Source organism: Mytilus californianus, unplaced genomic scaffold, assembly GCF_021869535.1.
Source record: "Mytilus californianus isolate M0D057914Y unplaced genomic scaffold, xbMytCali1.0.p SCAF_6, whole genome shotgun sequence".
NCBI lineage: Eukaryota > Metazoa > Mollusca > Bivalvia > Mytilida > Mytilidae > Mytilus > Mytilus californianus.
The window spans coordinates 1,561,798-1,587,952 of NW_026262712.1; the positions used below are offsets into that span (position 1 = coordinate 1,561,798).

General features: G+C 32.3%; 1 protein-coding gene and 2 long non-coding RNA genes across 9 annotated transcripts in view; 2 read left to right on the forward strand and 1 right to left on the reverse strand.

Moving 5' to 3' along the window:
* The window catches only part of LOC127705231 (uncharacterized), a 180,571-nt gene that overhangs the window by 60,374 nt on the left and 94,042 nt on the right, over window positions 1–26,155 (reverse strand). For all 7 annotated transcript variants that reach the window (XM_052209554.1, XM_052209556.1, XM_052209552.1 and 4 more), the window contains one exon: window positions 9,777–9,852. In XM_052209554.1, coding sequence (XP_052065514.1) covers window positions 9,777–9,852 — 76 coding nt within the window. The remainder of the gene's footprint in view (window positions 1–9,776; window positions 9,853–26,155) is intronic.
* LOC127705259 (uncharacterized) lies at window positions 6,893–8,992 on the forward strand. The gene is made up of 3 exons (XR_007983776.1): window positions 6,893–7,160; window positions 7,629–7,785; window positions 8,572–8,992. It is a non-coding gene; the product is annotated as an uncharacterized LOC127705259 (long non-coding RNA).
* Window positions 21,776–23,919, forward strand: LOC127705258 (uncharacterized). The gene is made up of 3 exons (XR_007983775.1): window positions 21,776–22,083; window positions 22,551–22,709; window positions 23,495–23,919. It is a non-coding gene; the product is annotated as an uncharacterized LOC127705258 (long non-coding RNA).

A 26,155-nucleotide genomic window follows, 5' to 3' on the forward strand; every position in this document is an offset into this window, starting at 1 on the left:
TCAGAGTGTCGACATGTCAATGTGTTAATGTATGAGTCTGTTAATGTGTTCATCTGTCAGTGTGTTGATATATGAGTTTGTTACTGTGTTCATCTGTCAGTGTGTCAATATGTCAATGTGTTAATGTTTGAGTTTGTTAATTTGTTGATCTGTCAGTGTATCGATATGTCAATGTATTGATGTTTGAGTCTGTTAGTGTGTTGATCTGTTGGTGTGTTGATGCGTCAATGTGTTGATGTTTGAGTTTATTAATGTGTAGATCTGTCAATGTGACAATATGTCAATGTGTTATGTTGATCTGTCAGTGTGTCGACATGTCAATGTGTTGATTTATGAATCTGTTAATGTGTTTATCTGTCAATGTGTTGATATAAGAGTCTGTTAAACTGTTCACCTGTTAGTGTTTCGATATTTCAATGTGTTGATGTATGAGCTTGTTAATGTGTTGATCTATCAGCATGATGATGTATGTGTATTAAAGTGTTGATCTGTCAGTGTTTTGATATGTCAATGTGTTGATGTTTGAGTCTGGTAATATGTTAATCTGTAAGTGTTTCGATATATATTGATGTCTGAGTCTGGTAATATGTTGATTTGTCAGTGTGTCAATATGTCAATGAGCCGATGTATGAATGTGTCAATATGTCTATGTGTTGATCTGTCAGTGTGTCTATATGTCAATGTGTTGGTGTATGAGTTTGTTATTCTTTTAAATTGTCAGTGTGTCAATATGTCAATGAGCCGATGTATGAATCTGTCAGTGTGTCAATATGTCTATGTGTTGATGTTTGAGCCTGTTAATGTGTTGATCTGTTAGTGTGTTGATATGTCAATGTGTTGATGTATGAATCTGTTAATGAATGGATGTCAGTTTGTCTATATGTCCATGTGTTGATGAATGCATCTGTTAATGTGTTGATCTGTCAATGTGTCGATATGTCAATGAGTTGATGTATGAGTCTGTTATTCTTTTAATTTGTCAGTGTGTCGATATGTCAATGTGTTGATGTATGAATCTGTTAATGTGTTGATGTCAGTCGATATGTCAATGTGCTGATGTATGAATTTGTAAAGGTGTTGACCTGTCAGTGTGTGAATTTGTTTGTGTGTCGATGTATGAGTCTGTTATTGTGTTGATCTGTCAATGTGTGGATATGTCAATGTGTCTGTTACTGTGTTGATCTGTCAATTTGTCGATATGTCAATTTGTAGATCTCTCAATGTGTCGATGTGTAAAAAGCTTTTGAACTGTCAATGTATTAATATGTCAATTTGTTAATTTGTCAACTGGTCAATGTGTCGATATTTCTATGTGTCAATGTTTTAATTTGATACTCTTTTGATACCTCAATTTTGATATGATGATCTGTCAATGTGGCAAGATGTCAACGGATTAATATGTTGATTTGTTCATAGGTCAACTGGTCAATGTGTCCATCTGTCTATGTGTCAATGTACTAATATGCCAAAAACTACTTTTACTGTATAATCCAGTTGAGCGGATGGCTGGATTTCAGCAATTCAACTTCCCCTTAGTGTCGTCAGAGTCAACATAAAAAGACAAACAAAAGTCCATTAAAAACATTAAACATAAAACTGCAGATAGAGCACAAATCTCATCAAATATCCATGAGAACAATTATTGATTCACTAGTGGCGTCCATCAGTTTGTACTTGCAAAAAAACATTTCAATACGTAATTACGTGATATGCTGTCCATTTATTTAATTCCTTTTATTAATCCACTCTTTGTGAATACTGATAGTTTATTTTAGTGTGACGTCCAATATAGCTGAATTTGTATACATTATAGTTTAGGGGCCAGCGGAAGCAGCCTCTAGGTGCAGGATTTTCTCGCTGTGTTAGAGACCCATGGGTGGCCTTGGGCTGTTTTATGCTTTTTGGTCTGGTCGATGTCTCTTTGACGCATTCCCCGTTTCAATTCTCAATTATATATATTAACTAAGTTTCAAGTTGATGTGATCACAAACTACATGTTTCTTTCAAAACGTTAACTTGATACTGGGACAGACGCACAAACAAGAAAACATCATGACCCTCTACTATTGTAGGCAGACCATAAAACATTTGTTTTCCTTGTCTCAGGCAGAGCAGTTATATCCCACTGTGGTGATACTCTCGGGAAAGTATGGATGTACTTGGGGAAGCAAATCTTTGTATCTCTCTAAGGCAAAGAAATAAAAGCATACTGTCCAATATTTTATTGCATTTATCAAAAAAATATGTTTTATACCTTATTTACGATCAGTGCATGATAATATAAACAATCATATGTTCATCCATAAACATCAATTCTTGATAGACATTATTCTATAGTTATATATATTTTGCTAAATTGAATGTGAATAACGTGAAAAAGTAAAGTAAATAATGTTACTGCCACATGTCTTGTGTGAGGAACAAGTAGGAATGATATTGACGCCACATGCCTTGTGAGAGGAACAAGTAGGAATGATATTGACGTGACATGCCTTGTGAGAGGAACAAGTAGGAATGATATTGACGTCACATGCCTTGTGAGAGGAACAAGTAGGAATGTTATTGACGTCACATGCCTTGTGAGAGGAACAAGCAGGAATGATATTGACGCCACATGCCTTGTGAGAGGAACAAGTAGGAATGATATTGACATGACATGCCTTGTGAGAGGAACAAGTAGGAATGATATTGACGTCACATGCCTTGTGAGAGGAACAAGTAGAAATGATATTGATGTTACATGCCTTGTGAGAGGAACAAGTAGGAATGATATTGACGTGACATGTCTTGTGTGAGGAAGAAGTAAGAATGATATTGACGTCACATGCCTTGTGAGAGGAACAAGTAGGAATGATATTGACGTCACATGCCTTGTGAGAGGAACAAGTAGGAATGATATTGATGTGACATACCTTGTGAGAGGAACAAGTAGGAATGATATTGACGTGACATGCCTTGTGAGAGGAACAAGTAGGAATGATATTGATGTGACATACCTTGTGAGAGGAACAAGTAGGAATGATATTGACGTGACATACCTTGTGAGAGGAACAAGTAGGAATGATATTGATGTGACATACCTTGTGAGAGGAACAAGTAGGAATGATATTGACGTCACATGCCTTGTGAAAGGAACAAGTAGGAATGATGTTGATGTGACATACCTTGTAAGAGGAACAAGTAGGAATGATATTGACGTAACATGCCTTGTGAAAGGAACAAGTAGGAATGATATTGACGTGACATGCCTTGTAAGAGGAACAAGTAGGAATGATATTGACGTGACATGCCTTGTGAGAGGAACAAGTAGGAATGATATTGACGTCACATGCCTCAGGTGAGAGGAACAAGTAGGAATGATATTGACGTCACATGCCTGGTGAGAGGAACAAGTAGGAATGATATTGACATCACATGCCTTGTGAGAGGAACAAGTAGGAATGATATTGACGTCACATGCCTTGTGAAAGGAACAAGTAGGAATGATATTGATGTGACATACCTTGTGAGAGGAACAAGTAGGAATGATATTGACGTCACATGCCTTGTGAGAGGAACAAGTAGGAATGATATTGACGTAACATGCCTTGTGAAAGGAACAAGTAGGAATGATATTGACGTGACATGTCTTGTGTGAGGAACAAGTAAGAATGATATTGACGTGACATGTCTTGTGTGAGGAACAAGTAAGACCCTACTGAAAATGAGTACGGGATTCCACTGGATTTCCAGTGAAATTACACTGGTATTCAGTGGAAAATAAAATGCTCCGCAGGGGCGCAGCTTGATACGACCGCAGAGGTCGAACCCTGAACAGTTGGGGCAAGTATGGACACAACATTCAAGCTTGATACAGCTCTGAATTTGGATTGTGATTAAATATTTGACACAGCATAGGTTTCTGACACAGAATGAATGTGGTCTAAGAACTTAAAAATTTTAAATTGGACATTCACCTATTATGGTCCAATATCCAAAATCTAAATACATGGTTAGATTCAGCATATCAAAGAACCCAAAGAATTCAATTTTTGATGAAATCAAACAAAGTTTAATTTTGGACCCTTTTGATCTCAATGTGGACAAAGTTGATAACGGGGCCCAAAAATCAAAAATCTAAATACATGGTTAGATTCAGCATATCAAAGAACCCAATATATTCAATTTTTGTTGAAATCAAACAAAGTTTAATTTTGGACCCCGATTGGACCAACTTGAAAACTGGGCCCATAATCAAAAATCTAAATACATGTTTAGATTCAGCATATCAAAGAACCCTAAAAATTCAATTTTTGTTAAAATCAAACTAAGTTTAATTTTGGACCCTTTGGACCTTTATGTAGACCAATTTGAAAACAGAATAAAAAATTAAGAATCTAAATACACGGTTAGATTCGGCATATCAAAGAACCCCAATAATTCAATTTTTGATGAAATCAAACAAAGTTAAATTTTGGACCCTTTGGACCTCAATGTGGACCAATTTAAAAACGGGGCCCAAAATCCAAAAACTTAATACACGGTTAGATTCAGCATATTAAAGAACCCCAAGAATTCAAGAATAAAACCCCATTGAAATTGATCAAGAAATAAGCAATTTATACGAAGTATCTTCTTTTGCACAATACTGTGCAATTGAATATTTCTTGCTATTGTGCAATACTGTACAATTGGATATTTCTTGCTATTGCGCAATACTGTGCAATTGAAGATTTCTTGCTATTGTGCAATACTGTGCAATTGAAAATTTCTTGCTATTACACAATACTTATTATATAATAATTTACACATCCTGTTTGGTGTGTATCTCCTACCATATCATTATTATTTGCTTTTAAATATAAATCAGAAATAACCAACTTAAAATGGAAAATTTTAAAAGAAAAAAAAAAAGAAAAAAAAAAATCCCCCCCCCCAAATTTTTTGAACCCCCTTATGATTCATCACCCCCAAACTCTATCCCAGCCTTCCCATTGTGGTATGGTACCTTGCAGTACAATTTCAGAGAGATCCATACACTTGAACACAAGTTATCGTCTGGAAACTAGAAAAATGCTTATTTTTGGCCCCTTTTTGGCCCCCAATCCCTAAACGTTTCGGGCAATTACCCCCAAACTCAATTCCAGCTTTCCCTTTGTGATATGGAACCTTGTAGTACAATTTCAGAAATATCCAAACACTTACACACAAGTTATTGTCATGAAACTAGAAAAATGCTTGTTTTTTGCCCCTTTTTTTGGCTCCTAATTCCTAAAATTTTGAGGCAATTACCCCCAAAATCAATTACAGCCTTCCCTTTGTGATATGGAACCTTGTGGTACAATGTCAGAGAGATCCATACTCTTACACACAAGTTATTGTCTGGAAGTTACAAAAATGCTTATTTTTGGCCCCTTTTTGGCCCCTAATTCCTTAAATGTTGGTACCATAACCCCCAAAATCAATCCCAACCTTCCTTTTGTGGTATTGAACCTTATGGTAAAATTTCATGGAGATCTTTTCACTTAAACTAAAGTTAGAGTGCGAAAACCAATGTGTCTTCGGACGACGCCGGACGACGCCAGACGACGACGACGACGACGCCAACGTCATACCAATATACGACCAAAAAATTTTTAATTTTTGCGGTCGTATAAAAATATTCCGATGGAATCCCATTAGAATTTCATTCAAAACATCTGGAATATTTTTCACACTGTAATTCCAATGGAAAATCAGTGAAATTTCCAATGAAACTTCCAAAGATTTTCCAATTAATTTCCAGTGGAATATTTTTGTTTATATTTCAGTGGAGTTTTGATTTAATGCAAATATTCCAATGGAATTTTGGACTTAGAAATTAAAAGGAATATATACTTCTAATTTAAATTTTTCAAATAATTAAGTGCATGATTATTATATAAAGGATTTAATTTGTAACATATAATTTGCTGGCCTGATAAGAAATTAAATATTATAATCATGATAATATATGGGATGTAATGAATATTTCATAAACCTACATATATACATGTATATGAAACATTTGTTTAAAAAATGTTACATGGTTTAATGTAATATGAAATCACTTGCCTAGTAACAAATGATATATAAAATAAGTATAATTGTAGCTCCTCAGATGTAGGGTGAATATAATGCATCACCATATAGCCTATGAGTATGACACATTGAAAGGATACATTTTAACTATTAAGAAATAAAATTAAATGTGCAATAATCAGATAATATAAATAAAGAAATGAATATTTTATATCAAATTGGGTTGAGAATAAGATTCTGTTTGATTTAACGAACAAAAACAATTAAGATTCTTTTTGAAAAATGTGCATGGCTCTTAAAAGGGCCGTTTTAAACAGATCTGTTGCAGAAATTATCTTCAGACTGTACGAATTGTTAGGATAACTCCGTTTTTTTCTTCAAGTGACCGTACTGGCAACTGCCCTGCACTACAGTCTACATGTATACAATAATATAATTATTTCTCCTTTGACTTCATCATGTTCATTAACTGTTACTGGTCTACTGTTCTTTTGAGAAAAGTAAAGTGAACGGCTTTCATTTTCCACATTGTTCTATAAACTGTTTCGGTATCTTAACTTTGTCGGTGTGATGAATTTTTCACCATTTTCATGTCCTGAACTCGGCACTGGAACTCGGGTCATATAAGTTAATCTATAGAAACATTTCACATATAATCCGCTCCAATCAATTGTACGCTAAATGTCAGTGTTTTGGCATAATTTGAGCAGAAAATTCGTGAAACTGTAGTCTATAATGTTGTTTTTCAACACACATGTTTACATTCATGGAGGCTGCCATTTTTTTTCTACCAGACTATATATATAACTGCTGATTTGATTGAATAACTCTATTTCCGGGATTTCCGATCGGCCAATCAGATAGTCGTTATCAATAATACACGGAATGTGTTCAAATTTGAAACTAAAAATATTGTACGAGTATGTATCCTGTCCAGCATTGTCCAGCTGTGGTTACATTAATCATGTTACTAATAATTAATACTCAACAACCTTCGATATATAAAGAAATAGACATTAAAGGCAGAACATTTAGGTATGACATTAGCTGTTGAACCAAGAATTTACGATGAGACGATGTGCTGATGTAGCCTTTGAAGGGCAGACGTACAGCAGATACAGGTAATTTTTAAGAGATTTTACATTTGATTTTTACATCATGAATATTTTTAATGAAAATTAAAAAAAAAGATATACACCCCATTTAGTTTCATTCATGGGCTCTGTTAGTTCACACTTTGAGGATGACCATTTGGTGTTCTGAAAAGGGGGAGGTGGGAATGTAATAATAATTTTATTATTCAATATTGAATTACATTGTGTGCCTTCACAATCAAGGAAAGATGTTTACAGTTTACTACACAATGTCAGGCACATTCAACTTAATTTTGTCATGTTCTGATTTAGATGGACATGCAACACAAAAAATCCCTAAAGGTTAATATTGTGTTTTAGAGTCTTTATACTTAACTGAAAGAAGCTTCTTAATCATATATCTACATTGTATGATAAATATCAGTAATATATGATGCATACAGGTCATGACCAGAATTAAAAATTATTAATAAAATGTTTTTACATTTTTTTTAGGTTGTCCATATATTAAAAGGGATTGATCATGGTGAAGGTACAAAGCTGCAAAAATGATGACTGTGCATCGATCAATATCCACTCAATAGTATGAAAACACGATGAAAACAAACGAACCAGCAGCAGAAAAGAAATTTGAGTATAAGATTATTGAAAGGTACTTATTGAATTATTTTTTCATCCTTCCCACACTTGAAATAAAAATACATTAATCATGTTAATCATTCACATCTATAAGCTGTAAACACATCTCAAAAACATTGATCTGATCATCATGCACAATGGTTAATCATGGCTATTATGTGAACAAAATGAGGTGTCTGGTATGCTTCAACCAGATAGTAAACCAACAACAAACACAACACAAAGGGAAAGATAATATGAGGCTAAATAAAAATATATGCGTGGTTCCAATTACCGTACCTACCTTTTTTTTCAGTCTTAACAATAGCCTACCCTAAAGATTTTTTTGTCATTTTTCAGTAAGTACTGTTTCAGTCAGAATGTTGCTCCCATAGACATGATAGACTCAATGTAAAAAAAAAACCATAAAATAAAAAAAATTCTTACCTACCTACCCTAATTTTGTTTTAAATGTAACTGGAACCACACATACTATTTTATTTGGCTTTGAGAGACACCTGATCCATGAACAATAAAAGTCTATTTTGATAAAAAGAGATGTGTGTTATAAGTCTAAGAGACAGCAACCCAACAACTATAGCCAAAGATATCTAGAGAACACATAGTCTTCAACAATAGACATACATGTGTCTAAATTGCTCTTAGTGTAAAAATGTTGTGAATAAATTACACACAAACACAAATAAAATATGCCAGTAACATATATTTTTGAATAATTGCAGACTGGAGCATGGTATTGTAATGTTATTTTAATTCAAAATTCTATGCATGTTATGATGTATGATTTTTTTTCTTTCAGATTAATCAATGAAGACTTAATGGAACAGGATTGGAATGCAGAAACTTTGGACTTAATTCATGAATAATATCAATGGATGATGAAGAAAACTGACCAAACTGACAAAGTATTTCGTATGCATGTAAACTGGACATTTTTGTTTGTTTAATGCACAATAAACAAATTTGTAAAATTGAAAATTAAAACCATTTGTGAAAGATTTCAAGAGGACCAAAAGTTACCATGGACTTATGATTTAACCAGAAAAATGTTTTACATGTACAATTAAGTAAATACAACTTTGACTAAAAAATGATAATTTATCAACATTAATATTTTAAAGAGGTTGATCTTTTCGTTTAAAAGGTCTTAAATGTGGATGATGTATAAACTGTTGTAATTTCTTTAATTGTTGACTTGCATTAAAATGGTTATTGTCTTATTTCAAGTTTTCTTATTAATTCATTCAAAAATAAGCAGTGCATGCAAAATGATATCTAACATTTCAGTGGAATTGTCAATTTCCATTGAAATATCACTGGTTTTCTTTGGTTGATTGTTACAATTTCCAATCGAATTACCACTGGTATCCCAGTTGAAAACAATAAATGTCCAGTGGGAAAACAATGGTATTCCAACGAAGTTTTCACTGGTATTCCAATGGAATTTCCACTGTATTCCACTCGAGTATTCACCGGAATCCCACTGGATATTCCACTGATATCCCAATGGAAAACAATGAATGTCCAATGAAAATCCCGACCAAATTTCCCAGTGGTAATACAGTGGTATTCCAATGGAACTCTGATGGAACTCCACTGGTATTTTCAGTGAAATCCCACTTTACATTTTCAGTAGGGGAATGATATTGATGTAACATGCCTTGTGAAAGGAACAAGTAGGAATGATATTGACGTGACATGCCTTGTGTGAGGAACAAGTAAGAATGATATTGACGTGACATGTCTTGTGAGAGAAACAAGCAAGAATGATTATCAAAAATATATTCAAGAGGTTGAGAAAAGTATAAATTGGATGAGATTGGTTTTAAAGTTAATGTGATCTGTAATCAATCAATCTTCATCAATCACCTACTTCACTTTTCCCATCAATTCGTTTGTTTTCATTATAACATTATAAGCAGATATCAAGGTTTCCATAAATAAGAAACAAGTAATTATAAATCATTTCAGCAGGTATCTGAATAATTAACATTAGATGATTACCCTCAACTACTGGTGCTGCAGAATCATGTAATTGGGTGTCAGGAGTTACTTCTGGGGATATCTTTGACATGGCAGTCTAGAAAAGAAAAATATGCTATAAAATATCATGCCCCATGTGAAAACTTGTCATATAGTTTAATACATCTATCTTAAAGGCCCATTTTAGCCAATGAAAATTATGATTTTAAGAAAAATTTTGACTTGGCCCATAATTTGCACATAATGTTTGGAATTCATATAACATGTATAAGATCAAGAAATACACACGTCAGACACATTATTCTTTATGGAGAAGCTGGGAATACAAATTTCAAGTCGTCGGTTCGACCATGCTGGTGATACAACCCACACTACCTGGGTAGTTGTGTGACGGTGACTTGGGTCATAAATCTTAATACCCAAATAAGGGACGACAAATAATATTTTACTAATGTTTTGTAATGTTCTGTCCATTTTCAGATAATTTATATTTTTATTTATTTATATTTTTTTCACAAGCAGTTAATGCCAAGTTCCAAAACAGTAGTGTTATCAACCATATTCATAATTGAGAAAATGCATCATTTCTTAAAGTATGTTTTTTCTATAGATATAAGAAGATGTGGTATGAGTGCCAATATGACAACTCTCCATCCAAGTCAAAATTTGGCTTCACCTCAGTTGACAATGTTTTCTCTGGGTAACAATCTGCTCTATCACCCTCTCAGCTATGTGTTATCTATATATACTAGTAGTCACACACCATTATGTAATACTTATAAATATGACATTGTACAAGATATTAGAAATAGTTATGATAAGAAAATAGATACCAGAGGTAAACAACTAGGAACATTTTGTATTTCAACTAATATGAGAATCTTGAATGGAAGGATGTTTGGTGGCTTATTTGGTAAATTCACTTGCCATAAGCCAGTCAGGTCTAGTGTAGTCTATTATGTAATAGTATCAGAATGTTTAATGTCAAATATACTTAGTTTTGAAGTTTCAATTTTTATATCAACTTTTTCTGACTGTCATTGTAAACTTTCATTTAATATTATGACAACTTATATTAAGAATTCGTCAAAATGTTAAATAAATATGACTGATTTGACAGGAGGATACATTTGGAGTAAATCTTCACTAATAAAATTTAGAGATGCTCTATTTCACCCACTTTGTATGGCTAAAATAGATGATTTTCTAAAACAAGATTTTGATTCTGAAAAAGCAGCCACCCAATTTGCTGATTTACTTCAAACAGCTGCTTCAAAAGCTTGTAAATTTTAAAAAAAAGTGTGAAAAATAAAATAAGACCAAAAAATGTAAATATTTTGATTCAGATTTATAGAGGAAAAGAACAGTTTTGATGGATAAAGGAGCATTACTTTCTAAATATCCTTTTGATTCGATTATAAGAGGATAATATTTTAAATGTTACAGAGAATACACCAAATTGCAAAGATATAAAAAAAGACATTTTAAGCAACAAGTTTTAGATCAGCTAGATCAGTTAAGGGATTATGATCCCAAGAAATACTGGAAACTCAAATTTACTTAAAGAATCTAGAAATGATAATACAGTCGACTCTCATTATCTCGAAGTCAGCCGGACCAGAGAAATATTTCGAGATACCCGTAGTTCGACTCAAACGAAAACCGGAAGTTTGACAGACCAAGGGACACAACTCTTGCTTACCTTGGTAAAGCCTAAATAAATTCCGGATGGATATGGGAAGGGGATCGATATTCTGGTCTCATATCGATGGATTTGTATGTTATGGTCTTTCATTATTATAACATTGTTTTCACTTATTTAATTATTTCTTTGAACAGTTACAATTTTTTCCTTTGGCTTTTATCCGAAATGGTAATTTCCAATCGATCTTAGCGTTATTAAAGTCATTTAAATCTGACAAAATTGTTTATTCTCGGATACAAGAGATTTCAGAAATTTAGATTTATTTTTATTTTCTTTTATCTCAATTTTTCTTTTAAAGAAAAAATACAAAAGGATAAAAGACGCCGATTGAGTAGTTTTTATGTGATCACCAACGGACGTCTTAATACCCACTTTATACACATCCAAGCTCATCAGTGTAAATCACGATTAATTTAATTAATTTTTTTGGTAAACATTTTAAATAATTTTTCATAAACTTTAACAATGTATCACTAATTATTTATCATGGTGATAAAAGATAATCTTAGGTAAACACTCGTGGAAATAGAATGTCATAAATCAATACCTTGGTCAGTGACCGGAAATTTAATTACACGTGTATTGTCAGATTAACTCTTCAATCCATTTAAATCCAGGAGGTCATATTTTGACATATGTGTATTAGTTCGAGATAAATAATGAATTTTGAATGCTTTTGTTAACCTTGGGGCCGTAAATTTAGTTCGACTCAACCGAAGTTTCGACTCATCCAATTTCGACTCATCAGGAGTCGAAATACATATATTTATATGGAACAAAGTTCGGGACCACGAGAAAACTTCGACTCATCCGAAATTTCGAGTCAACCGAGTTCGAGACAACGAGAGTTAACTGTACTCTAGATTCAGCCAAGCCAGAGGAGTGAATATTTTTCAGAGCTTAACAAGTCATCAGATTCCCATAGTAATAGAATACATGAAATAAGGTCTGCGATAGAAAAATTGGAGAAAGTAAAACAATTTTGTGAATTAGATTTTAGAATCTCAAATAAAGAAATTGCAAATTTTGTGAGCAAACTTAAAACTGGAAAAGCATCAGGTTCAAATGGTATTCCTGCAGAGATGTTACGGGCAGGTTTATCAGTTTTAGTTCCATTGATACAAAAACTGTATAATATTGGTTTAAATGGTATTCCTGCAGAGATGTTACGGGCAGGTTAATCAGTTTTAGTTCCATTGATACAAAAACTGTATAATATTGGTTTAAATGGTATACCTGCAGAGATGTTACGGGCAGGTTAATCAGTTTTAGTTCCATTGATACAAAAACTGTATAATATTGGTTTAAATGGTATACCTGCAGAGATGTTACGGGCAGGTTAATCAGTTTTAGTTCCATTGATACAATAAAATGCTCCGCTGGGGCGCAGCTTGATACGACCGCAGAGGTCGAACCCTGAACAGTTGGGGCAAGTATGGACACAACATTCAAGCTTGATACAGCACTGAATTTGGATTGTAATTAAATATTTGACACAGCATAGGTTTCTCACACAGAATGAAAGTAGTCTAAGAACTTAAAAATTTTTTAATTTACCTATTCAAACCATATCATTATTATTTGCTTTTATATATAAATCAGAAATAACCAATTTAAAATGGAAAATTTTAAAGAAAAAAAAGGAAAAAAAAATCCCCCCCCAAAATTTTTTGAAACCCCCTTATGATTCATCACCCCCAAACTCAATCCCAGCCTTCCCTTTGTGGTATGGTACCTTGCAGTACAATTTCAGAGAGATCCATACACTTGAACACAAATTATTGTCTGGAAACTAGAAAAATGCTTGGGTTTTTTGCACCTTTTTGGCCCCAAATTCCTAAAAGTTTAGGGCAATTACCCCCAAACTCAAACCAAGCTTTCCCTTTGTGATATGGAACCTTGCAGTACAATGTCATAAAGATCCATACACTTACACACAAGTTATTGTCATGAAACTAGAAAAATGCTTGTTTTTTTGCCCCTTTATGGCCCCTTATTCCTAACATTTTGAGACAATTACCCCCAAAAACAATCCCAGCCTTCCCTTTGTGGTATGGTACCTTGCAGTACAATTTCAGAGAGATCCATACACTTGAACACAAGTTATTATCTGGAAACTAGAAAAATGCTTATTTTTGGCCCCTTATTCCTAAACGTTTTGGGCAAGTACCCCCAAACTCAATTCCAGCTTTCCTTTTGTGATATGGAACCTTGTAGTACAATTTCATAAATATCCATACACTTACACACAAGTTATTGTCATGAAACTAGAAAAATGCTTGTTTTTTGCCCCCTAATTCCTAAAATTTGGAGGCAATTACCCCCAAAATCAATCCCAGCATTCAAACCCTCAATCAGCATCATTTAACAGTAATATCTAAAAATGGAAATTACATAATAAAGGTATTAAAATAGAAAATGACATCATAGTCATGGCTAAAAATAAACAAAATCCTTAATCAGCAACATTTTACAGTAATATCTAAAAATAAAATTCCTTTGTAACCATAAAAGCCCATTTAAATACATCATGACAGATATTAAAATAGAAAATGACATCATAGTCATGGCTAAACATAGCAAAAACCTTAATCAGCATCATTTAACAGTAATATCTAAAAATAAAAATTTCTTTGCAACCATAAAAGTAAAATAGAAAATGACATCATAATCATAGCTAAAAATAAACAAAAATTTTTTTTATTACCAAATTTTAAATGGAGTTTATTAAACTAAAATAATAAATTTGCAACCATAAAACCCCATTTGAACACATCATAAAAGTATTAAATAATTCAACTACATCATAAGGCTATAAAAATAGAAAATGACTTCATAGTCAAGGCTAAAGGTAAACAAAAAACCTTCATCAGCAAAATTTTATATTGGCAAATTTCCAATGAAGTTTATTATACTAAAATTGTTGGCAAATTTCCAATGCATTTATTAACAATAAAGTTATTGGCAAATTTACAATTTACATAATTTAAAAGCAGTGTAAGTGAGATATTTAAATGAGTTTGAATTACCAACCTTACACTGCTTTTAAATAATGTTTTGTACTTATTTGTCTATTAACCTGGAAACCCTTGTTTTTTCACCTTTTTTTCCCTTATTATTTAAAGGTTTGAGCCATAACCCTACCCCAAAGCCAATTCTTAAATTCCAATGTAACCTAAATTTACAATATACATAACTTCAATTTAAGTTTTTGATAAAATCAAACCACATCATTATTATTTGCTTTTATATCTAAATCAGAAATAATTAACCAACTTTAAGTGGAAAATTTTCACATATCACGCCCCCCCCCCCCCCCCCCTCAAACTCAATCCCAGCCTTCAGTTTGTGGTATGGTACCTTGCAGTACAATTTCACAGAGATCCAATTACTTAAACACAATTAATTGTTGGAAACTAAAAAAAAATGCTTATTTTTAACCCCTTTTTTAGCCCCTTATTCCTAAACATTTGAGCAATTATCCCCCAAACTCAATTCCAACTTTCTCTTTGTGATCAGAATTAACCAACTTAAAATGGAAAATTTAAAAGAAAAAAAAAAGGAAAAAAAATCCCCCCCCCAAAATTTTTTGACCCACTTCCCTTTGTGGTATGGTACCTTTAAGTACAATTTCAGAGAAATCCATACACTTGAACACAAGTTAATGTCTGGAAACTAAAAAAATGCTTATTTTTGCCCCCTTTTTTGGCCACTTATTAATAAATGTTTTGGGCAAACATTTTATAATAATATTTAAAACTGAAATTAATTTGTAACCTTAAAATTAAATAGAAAATGACATCATAGTCATAGCTAAAAATAAACAAACTATTGGTAAATTTCCAATGGAGTTTATTATATTAAAACAATAAATTTGCAACCATAAAAGCGCATTAAAATACATCATAAAAGTATTAAAAAAAATTTAACTACATCATAAGGCTATTAAAATAGAAAATGACATCATAGTCAGACTAAAGGTAAACAAAAAACCTTCATCAGCAAAATTTTATATTGGCAAATTTCCAATGAAGTTTATTATACTAAAATAATTGGCAAATTTCCAATTTACATAATTCAAACATAGTGCAGGTGAGATATTTAAATGAGTTTGAATTACCAACCTTACACTGCTTTTAAATAATGTTCTTTACTCAATTATTTGTCTATTAAAATGGAAACCCTAGTTTTTTAACCTTTTTTCCCCTTATTCCTTAAACGAAAAAAAATAATTACCCCTTTTTTGACCCCCCCCTTATGATTCATCACCCCCCCTTCCCCCCCAAACCAAGCTCAATAACAGCCTTGCCTTTGTGGTATGGTACCTTGTAATACAATTTTAGAGAGATCCATACACTTGAACACAAGTTATTGTCTAGAAACTAAAAAATGCTTATTTTCCACCCCTTTTTAGGCCCCTTATTACTAAACGTTTTGGGCAATTACCACAAAACTCAATTCCAGCTTTCCCTTTGCGAAATGGAACCTTGTAGTAAAATTTCAGAAAGATCCATACACTTACACACAAGTTATTGTCATGAAACTAGAAAAATGCTTGTTTTTTGCCCCCTTTTGGCCCCTTATTCCTAAAATTTCTAGGAAATTAACCCCAAAATCAATCCCATCATCGACCCTTTGTGATATGGAATCTTGTAGTACAATGTCAAAGAGATCCATACAATAACACACAAGTTATGTCTGGAAGTTACAAAAATGCTTATTTTCGGCCCCTTTTTGGCCCCTAATTATTTAACTGTTGGTACCATAACCCCCAAAATCAATCCCCACCTTCCTATTGTGGTATTGAACCTTATGGTAAAATTTCATAGAGATCCATTCACTTAAACTAAAGTTAGAGTGCGAAAACCATTGTGTATTCGGACGACGACGACGCCGGACGACGACGACGACGACGACGACGACGACGCCAACGTCATACCAATATATGACCACAAAATTTTTTTGCGGTCGTATAAAAACTGTATAATATTGGTTTAAATGGTATTCCAGCAGAGATGTTACGGGCAGGTTAATCAGTTTTAGTTCCATTGATACAAAAACTGTATAATATTGGTTTAAATGGTATACCTGCAGAGATGTTACGGGCAGGTTAATCAGTTTTAGTTCCATTGATACAAAAACTGTATAATATTGGTTTAAATGGTATTCCTGCAGAGATGTTACGGGCAGGTTAATCAGTTTTAGTTCCATTGATACAAAAACTGTATAATATTGGTTTAAATGGTATTCCTGCAGAGATGTTACGGGCAGGTTAATCAGTTTTAGTTCCATTGATACAAAAACTGTATAATATTGGTTTAAATGGTATACCTGCAGAGATGTTACGGGCAGGTTAATCAGTTTTAGTTCCATTGATACAAAAACTGTATAATATTGGTTTAAATGGTATACCTGCAGAGATGTTACGGGCAGGTTAATCAGTTTTAGTTCCATTGATACAATAAAAACTGTATAATATTGGTTTAAATGGTATTCCTGCAGAGATGTTACGGGCAGATTAATCAGTTTTAGTTCCATTGATACAAAAACTGTATAATATTGGTTTAAATGGTATTCCTGCAGAGATGTTACGGGCAGGTTAATCAGTTTTAGTTCCATTGATACAAAAACTGTATAATATTGGTTTAAATGGTATTCCAGCAGAGATGTTACGGGCAGGTTAATCAGTTTTAGTTCCATTGATACAAAAACTGTATAATATTGGTTTAAATGGTATACCTGCAGAGATGTTACGGGCAGGTTAATCAGTTTTAGTTCCATTGATACAAAAACTGTATAATATTGGTTTAAATGGTATACCTGCAGAGATGTTACGGGCAGGTTAATCAGTTTTAGTTCCATTGATACAAAAACTGTATAATATTGGTTTAAATGGTATTCCTGCAGAGATGTTACGGGCAGGTTAATCAGTTTTAGTTCCATTGATACAAAAACTGTATAATATTGGTTTAAATGGTATTCCAGCAGAGATGTTACGGGCAGGTTAATCAGTTTTAGTTCCATTGATACAAAAACTGTATAATATTGGTTTAAATGGTATACCTGCAGAGATGTTACGGGCAGGTTAATCAGTTTTAGTTCCATTGATACAAAAACTGTATAATATTGGTTTAAATGGTATTCCTGCAGAGATGTTACGGGCAGGTTAATCAGTTTTAGTTCCATTGATACAAAAACTGTATAATATTGGTTTAAATGGTATACCTGCAGAGATGTTACGGGCAGGTTAATCAGTTTTAGTTCCATTGATACAAAAACTGTATAATATTGGTTTAAATGGTATACCTGCAGAGATGTTACGGGCAGGTTAATCAGTTTTAGTTCCATTGATACAAAAACTGTATAATATTGGTTTAAATGGTATTCCTGCAGAGATGTTACGGGCAGGTTAATCAGTTTTAGTTCCATTGATACAAAAACTGTATAATATTGGTTTAAATGGTATTCCAGCAGAGATGTTACGGGCAGGTTAATCAGTTTTAGTTCCATTGATACAAAAACTGTATAATATTGGTTTAAATGGTATTCCAGCAGAGATGTTACGGGCAGGTTAATCAGTTTTAGTTCCATTGATACAAAAACTGTATAATATTGGTTTAAATGGTATACCTGCAGAGATGTTACGGGCAGGTTAATCAGTTTTAGTTCCATTGATACAAAAACTGTATAATATTGGTTAAAATGGTATTCCTGCAGAGATGTTACGGGCAGGTTAATCAGTTTTAGTTCCATTGATACAAAAACTGTATAATATTGGTTTAAATGGTATTCCTGCAGAGATGTTACGGGCAGGTTAATCAGTTTTAGTTCCATTGATACAAAAACTGTATAATATTGGTTTAAATGGTATACCTGCAGAGATGTTACGGGCAGGTTAATCAGTTTTAGTTCCATTGATACAAAAACTGTATAATATTGGTTTAAATGGTATTCCTGCAGAGATGTTACGGGCAGGTTAATCAGTTTTAGTTCCATTGATACAAAAACTGTATAATATTGGTTTAAATGGTATTCCAGCAGAGATGTTACGGGCAGGTTAATCAGTTTTAGTTCCATTGATACAAAAACTGTATAATATTGGTTTAAATGGTATACCTGCAGAGATGTTACGGGCAGGTTAATCAGTTTTAGTTCCATTGATACAAAAACTGTATAATATTGGTTTAAATGGTATTCCAGCAGAGATGTTACGGGCAGGTTAATCAGTTTTAGTTCCATTGATACAAAAACTGTATAATATTGGTTTAAATGGTATTCCTGCAGAGATGTTACGGGCAGGTTAATCAGTTTTAGTTCCATTGATACAAAAACTGTATAATATTGGTTCAAATGGTATACCTGCAGAGATGTTACGGGCAGGTTAATCAGTTTTAGTTCCATTGATACAAAAACTGTATAATATTGGTTTAAATGGTATACCTGCAGAGATGTTACGGGCAGGTTAATCAGTTTTAGTTCCATTGATACAAAAACTGTATAATATTGGTTTAAATGGTATTCCAGCAGAGATGTTACGGGCAGGTTAATCAGTTTTAGTTCCATTGATACAAAAACTGTATAATATTGGTTAAAATGGTATACCTGCAGAGATGTTACGGGCAGGTTAATCAGTTTTAGTTCCATTGATACAAAAACTGTATAACAGGTTTTTATCCTTCACAATGATCATGATGGTCATCAGCATATATAACCCCAGTTTTTAAATCTGGAGATTCATGCAAACCAGAAAATTATACAGGTATTGCTATTAACTCCTGTATAGGTAAATTATTTAATTGCATTCTAAATAATAGACTAGACAACTTTCTTGAAGAAAATGATATCATAAGTAAATGTCAAATTGGATTTACAAAAAAATTAAAAATCACTTTTCTGTTCTTAAGACATCAATTGACAAGTGTAATAACAACAATAAAAGTACAGAGTTCCAATGGCCCCCCACCTTGCACATATTTTATCTGTCCAAGGGCAATAACTTAAATTTTTTTTTTTTATAAATTTCTTGGAGAAATGAAGGCTTGAGAGCAAATGCAATGCAATTTCAAATATAGTTAATGTTTCCAAGGGGCATAACTCTTTTAAAAATAATAGTTACGCACTGATTTGGGAACTTGTCCAAGATATTGCTGATATACATGTAAACCTATAATATTAGTTTCAGAAAAATGTGGCAAGCATTGTACACATGAGAGCGCTAATAATGCAATTTTCCATAAAATCAATATTTCCAAGGACCATAACTCTTTTATCAAAGAGCTGAAAGCTCTGAGGAAAAATGATGCCATTGTCTCTAATATTGGGATACTTTTGATGCAAGTCTTGATTTTCACATAATTTAACTACTGAATCTTAAGAGACTTTTCAGTTCATGGTAGGTAGACTGACTGACAATAGAATAGAAATGAATTGTTTTCAATGTCTATGGCTTTTTTATTTGTTTGTCAAGATATATATATATATATATATATATATTTGTGTGAAGTGAATATGAAAAAGAAGATGTGGTATGATTGCCAACTAGACAACTCTCCACAAGAGACCAAATGACACAGAAATTAACAACTACAGGTCACCATACGGCCTAAAACAATGAGCAAAGCCCATACCGCATAGTCAGCTATAAAAGGCCCTGAAATGACAAATGTAAAACAATTCAAACGAGAAAACTAACGGACTAATTTACGTACAAAAAATGAACGAAAAACAAATATGTAACACATGAACAAACAACAACCACAGAATTACAGGCTCCTGACTTGGGACAGGCACATACATACAGAATGTGGCGGGGTTAAACATGTTAGCGGGATACCAATCCTCCCCCCCAACCTGGGACAGTGGTGTAACATGACTATATTTATATACTGGTTGTTTCTTTTGTATAAAGAAATAGCTCAAGACTACCTGAATGATCTACAATATTCAAAGTAATATGTGAATTTGTTTCTTGCAATTTCATTATTCTTAGTCAAGGATACATTACCCTACTGAAAATGAGTACGGGATTCCACTGGATTTCCAGTGAAATTACACTGGTATTCAGTGGAAAAAAATATTCCGATGGAATCCCATTAGAATTTCATCCAAAACATCTGGAATATTTTTCACACTGTAATTCCAATGGAAAATCAGTGAAATTTCCAATGAAACTTCCAAAGATTTTCCAATTAATTTCCAGTGGAATATTATTGTTTATATTTCAGTGGAGTTTTGATTTAATGCAAATATTCCAGTGGAATTTTGGACTTAGAAATTTAAAGGAATATATACTTCTAATTTAAATTTTTCAAATAATTAAGTGCATGATTATTATATAAAGGATTTAATTTGTAGCATATAATTTGCTGGCCTGATAAGAAATTAAATATTATAATCATGATAATATATGGGATGTAATGAATATTTCATAAACCTACATATATACATGTATATGAAACATTTGTTCAAAAAATGTTACATGGTTAAATGTAATATGAAATCACTTGCCTAGTAACAAATTGAAAATAATCATTTGGTCTGAAAGACCCCCCCCCCCCCCCTCATATAAAATAAGTAAAATGGTAGCTCCTCAGATGTAGGGTGAATATAATGCATCACCATATAGCCTATGAGTATGACACATTGAAAGGATACATTTTAACTATTAAGAAATAAAATTAAATGTGCAATAATCAGATAATATAAATAAAGAAATGAATATTTTATATCAAATTGGGTTGAGAATAAGATTCTGGTTGATTTAACGAACAAAAACAATTAAGATTCTTTTTGAAAAATGTGCATGGCTCTTAAAAGGGCCGTTTTAAACAGATCTGTTGCAGAAATTATCTTCAGACTGTACGAATTGTTAGGATAACTCCGTTTTTTTCTTCAAGTGACCGTACTGGCAACTGCCCTGCACTACAGTCTACATGTATACAATAATATAATTATTTCTCCTTTGACTTCATCATGTTCATTAACTGTTACTGGTCTACTGTTCTTTTGAGAAAAGTAAAGTGAACGGCTTTCATTTTCCACATTGTTCTATAAACTGTTTCGGTATCTTAACTTTGTCCGTGTGATGAATTTTTCATCATTTTCATGTCCTGAACTCGGCACTGGAACTCGGGTCATATAAGTTAATCTATAGAAACATTTCACATATAATCCGCTCCAATCAATTGTACGCTAAATGTCAGTGTTTTGGCATAATTTGAGCAGAAAATTCGTGAAACTGTAGTCTATAATGTTGTTTTTCAACACACATGTTTACATTCATGGAGGCTGCCATTTTTTTCTACCAGACTATATATAACCGCTGATTTGATTGGATAACTCTATTTCCGGGATTTCCGATCGGCCAATCAGATAGTCGTTATCATTAATACACGGAATGTGTTCAAATTTGAAACTAAAAATATTGTACGAGTATGTATCCTGTCCAGCATTGTCCAGCTGTGGTTACATTAATCATGTTAATAATAATTAATACTCAACAAACTTCGATAAATAAAGAAATAGACATTAAAGGCAGAACATTTAGGTATGACATTAGCTGTTGAACCAAGAATTTACGATGAGACGATGTGCTGATGTAGGGCAGACGTACAGCAGATACAGGTAATTTTTAAGAGATTTTACATTTGATTTTTACATCATGAATATTTTTAATTAAAATTAAAAAAAAAGATATACACCCCCTTTAGTTTTATTCATGGGCTCTGTTAGTTCACACTTTGAGGATGACCATTTGGTGTTCTGAAAAGGGGGAGGTGGGAATGTAATAATAATTTTATTATTCAATATTGAATTACATTGTGTGCCTTCACAATCAAGGAAAGATGTTTACAGTTTACTACACAATGTCAGGCACATTCAACTTAATTTTGTCATGTTCTGATTTGGATGGACATGCAACACAAAAAATCCCTAAAGGTTAATATTGTGTTTTAGAGTCTTTATACTTAACTGAAAGAAGCTTCTTAATTATATATGTACATTGTATGATAAATATCAGTAATATATGATGCATACAGGTCATGACCAGAATTAAAAATGATTAATAAAATGTTTTTACATTTTTTTAGGTTGTCCATATATATTAAAAGGGATTGATCATGGTGAAGGTACAAAGCTGCAAAAATGATGACTGTGCATCGATCAATATCCACTCAATGATATGAAAACACGATGAAAACAAACGAACCAGCAGCAGAAAAGAAATTTGAGTATAAGATTATTGAAAGGTACTTATTGAATTATTTTTTCATCCTTCCCACACTTGAAATAAAAATACATTAATCATGTTAATCATTCACATCTATAAGCTGTAAACACATCTCAAAAACATTGATCTGATCATCATGCACAATGGTTAATCATGGCTATTATGTGAACAAAATGAGGTGTCTGGTATGCTTCAACCAGATAGTAAACCAACAACAAACACAACACAAAGGGAAAGATAATATGAGGCTGAATAAAAATATATGCGTGGTTCCAATTACCTTACCTACCTTTTTTTTTAGTCTTAACAATAGCCTACCCTAAAGATTTTTTTGTCATTTTTCAGTAAGTACTGTTTAAGTCAAAATGTTGCTCCCATAGACATGATAGACTCAATGTAAAAAAAAACCATAAAATAAAAAAAATTCTAACTAACTACCCTAATTTTTTTTTAAATGTAACTGGAACCACACATACTATTTTATTTGGCTTTGAGAGACACCTGATCCATGAATAATAAAAGTCTATTTTGATAAAAAGAGATGTGTGTTATAAGTCTTAAGAGACAGCAACCCAACAACTATAGCCAAAGATATCTAGAGAACACATAGTCTTCAACAATAGACATACATGTGTCTAAATTGCTCTTAGTGTAAAAATGTTGTGAATAAATTACACACAAACACAAATAAAATATGCCAGTAACATATATTTTTGAATAATTGCAGACTGGAGCATGGTATTGTAATGTTATTTTAATTCAAAATTCTATGCATGTTATGATGTATGATTTTTTTTCTTTCAGATTAATCAATGAAGACTTAATGGAACAGGATTGGAATGCAGAAACTTTGGACTTAATTCATGAATAATATCAATGGATGATGAAGAAAACTGACCAAACTGACAAAGTATTTCGTATGCATGTAAACTGGACATTTTTGTTTGGTTAATGCACAATAAACAAATTTGTAAAATTGAAAATTAAAACCATTTGTGAAAGATTTCAAGATGACCAAAAGTTACCATGGACTTATGAATGATTTAACCAGAAAAATGATTTACATGTACAATTAAGTAAATACATCTTTGACTAAAAAATGATAATTTATCAACGTTAATATTTTAAAGAGGTTGATCTTTTCGTTTAAAAGGTCTTAAATGTGGATGATGTATAAACTGTTGTAATTTCTTTAATTGTTGACTTGCATTAAAATGGTTATTGTCTTATTTCAAGTTTTCTTATTAATTCATTCAAAAATAAGCAGTGCATGCAAAATGATATCTAACATTTCAGTGGAATTGTCAACTTCCATTGAAATATCACTGGTTTTCTTCGGTTGATTGTTACAATTTCCAATGGAATTACCACTGGTATCCCAGTAGAAAACAATAAATGTTCAGTGGGAAAACAATGGTATTCCAACGAAGTTTTCACTGGTATTCCAATGGAATTTCCACTGTATTCCACTCGAGTATTCACCGGAATCCCACTGGATATTCCACTGATATCCCAATGGAAAACAATGAATGTCCAATGAAAATCCCGACCAAATTTCCCATTGGTAATACAGTGGTATTCCAATGGAACTCTGATGAAACTCCACTGGTATTTTCAGTGAAATCCCACTTTACATTTTCAGTAGGGTAACAGACTATCCCCTTCTTTGTAGAATGATTTAACAAAATGATGATGAAGAGCCTGCAGTAAGCAAGCTCTGAAACCCCACATAGTCCTTATTTAAGAGATAAGTTATAAGTGACTTAGTGACATTGTTATTTCTGTTACTTAAAGGATGATCAAATTCTGTAGATTTAGACAATAGTATTGTTAAACTAGTTTGACAATTACAAATATAGTGACACCATTTATACAACCAAATTTCATTGTTGATATTTACATATATATAAACTGAAATCTTTAAATGACAACATAAATTATTGCAGAATTATCTTTTTTCAAATGATTTAAATGTTTGTGAGTCATTTATTTCAAATAATTAACCCATACTAAAATAAGGAGATGTGGTAACATGATTGCCAATGAGATAACAGTCTGATAACTATCCACCAGAGTCTAAATAATGTGGCTGTTGGCAGTTATAAGTCACTTTACATCATTATAGCCTCATTTTTTTTAAAATGATCTAGCAAGACCTTTTTCTTAGGCAAGGTGTATCATATAACTCTGAAGCAATACAATCCAGTGTTCTCCCCAGGATTTTTTTATAGCGCTGTGGTATTAGCGCCCGATTTAAGATTGATTCACCTTAAGTTTCATGTTTGTGACTTGGTGTTACATTTATTTATAACTACCACGTTATTTTTATTATATTGAAAAGACAAAGACCCTGGATTTTTTATACATGTGCCATGTGCATTAACTGAAATGCAAATAAGTGACATTTCAATTATTAATTAAACTTTAAAAATTAAAATGCCTCGATAACTTAAATAATTTGATTTTATTACCACCCCAAATGTAGCACAGTAGGTATATCTTTTTTTCTGACTTTCGGTTGTTTGACTTATAAACTAGTTATATATCCTTTACAGCTTCATAATTTACTTACACATATTTAAGAAGGTTTACAATGACAAAATTTGAATTTCTGCAATAATTTTTATTTACATTTATCAAATTACAATTTTGCAATTAAAATAAGTATATCCTTTAATATCAAAGGAAGAAATGGAATAACTCTTTCCATAAGTACTGAAATGTTATTTTTATGCATGTTTAAAATATGCTAACACATTTGATATTCCAAGATGAATATGATAGAAATCTTCATTTTTTAAAGTTTTTTTTTATTATTAAAGGTGGATTATCAATAAATAAATGTTTCCCAATTGAAACATTACAACCACCTTTAAAAGTTGTGTTTGGTTATTTTATGAATATGTGAATCATTGCCACCAGAAATATTTTACAAGATTTGACAATACTTGTTTTAGCACTTTAAATTTTGCCCAATGAAATTGTCTCCCTTCACAACTTCCTGTTTACACATTTTGTTGTACCTCTAGGAATCATTAAATGCTAATCCTTATACAAGCCATCCACAGTTAACTTTGATTTTAAATTAATATTTAATTAATAGTTATTGAAAAGTGGATGGCAAATCTCAATATTTTTTTTTCAAGAAATTTTCGTATCTGATTCTGAAAATAGCGATGCAAGGTAATCGTAAAATATGGGCTTGTAATGAACACCTGGACAACGGGAATGCTTTTCTCAAAACAATACAGGTTCAATAGTTTAGTTGTTAACTCGAAAAAGTAATGAAATAATCGTAATGTTTCAAAAATGGACGAGACCACGTTGTCAGAGAAAGGGTATAACTTTCCTTAAATACTTTTGGTATGATTCATTGAGCACTGCCTACTCCTTTCATAAAGTTTCTGCATCTTATAATTTTTAAAGTGAAGAAATCCAGAAAGAAATAAAGTCTTTCTGCAATTA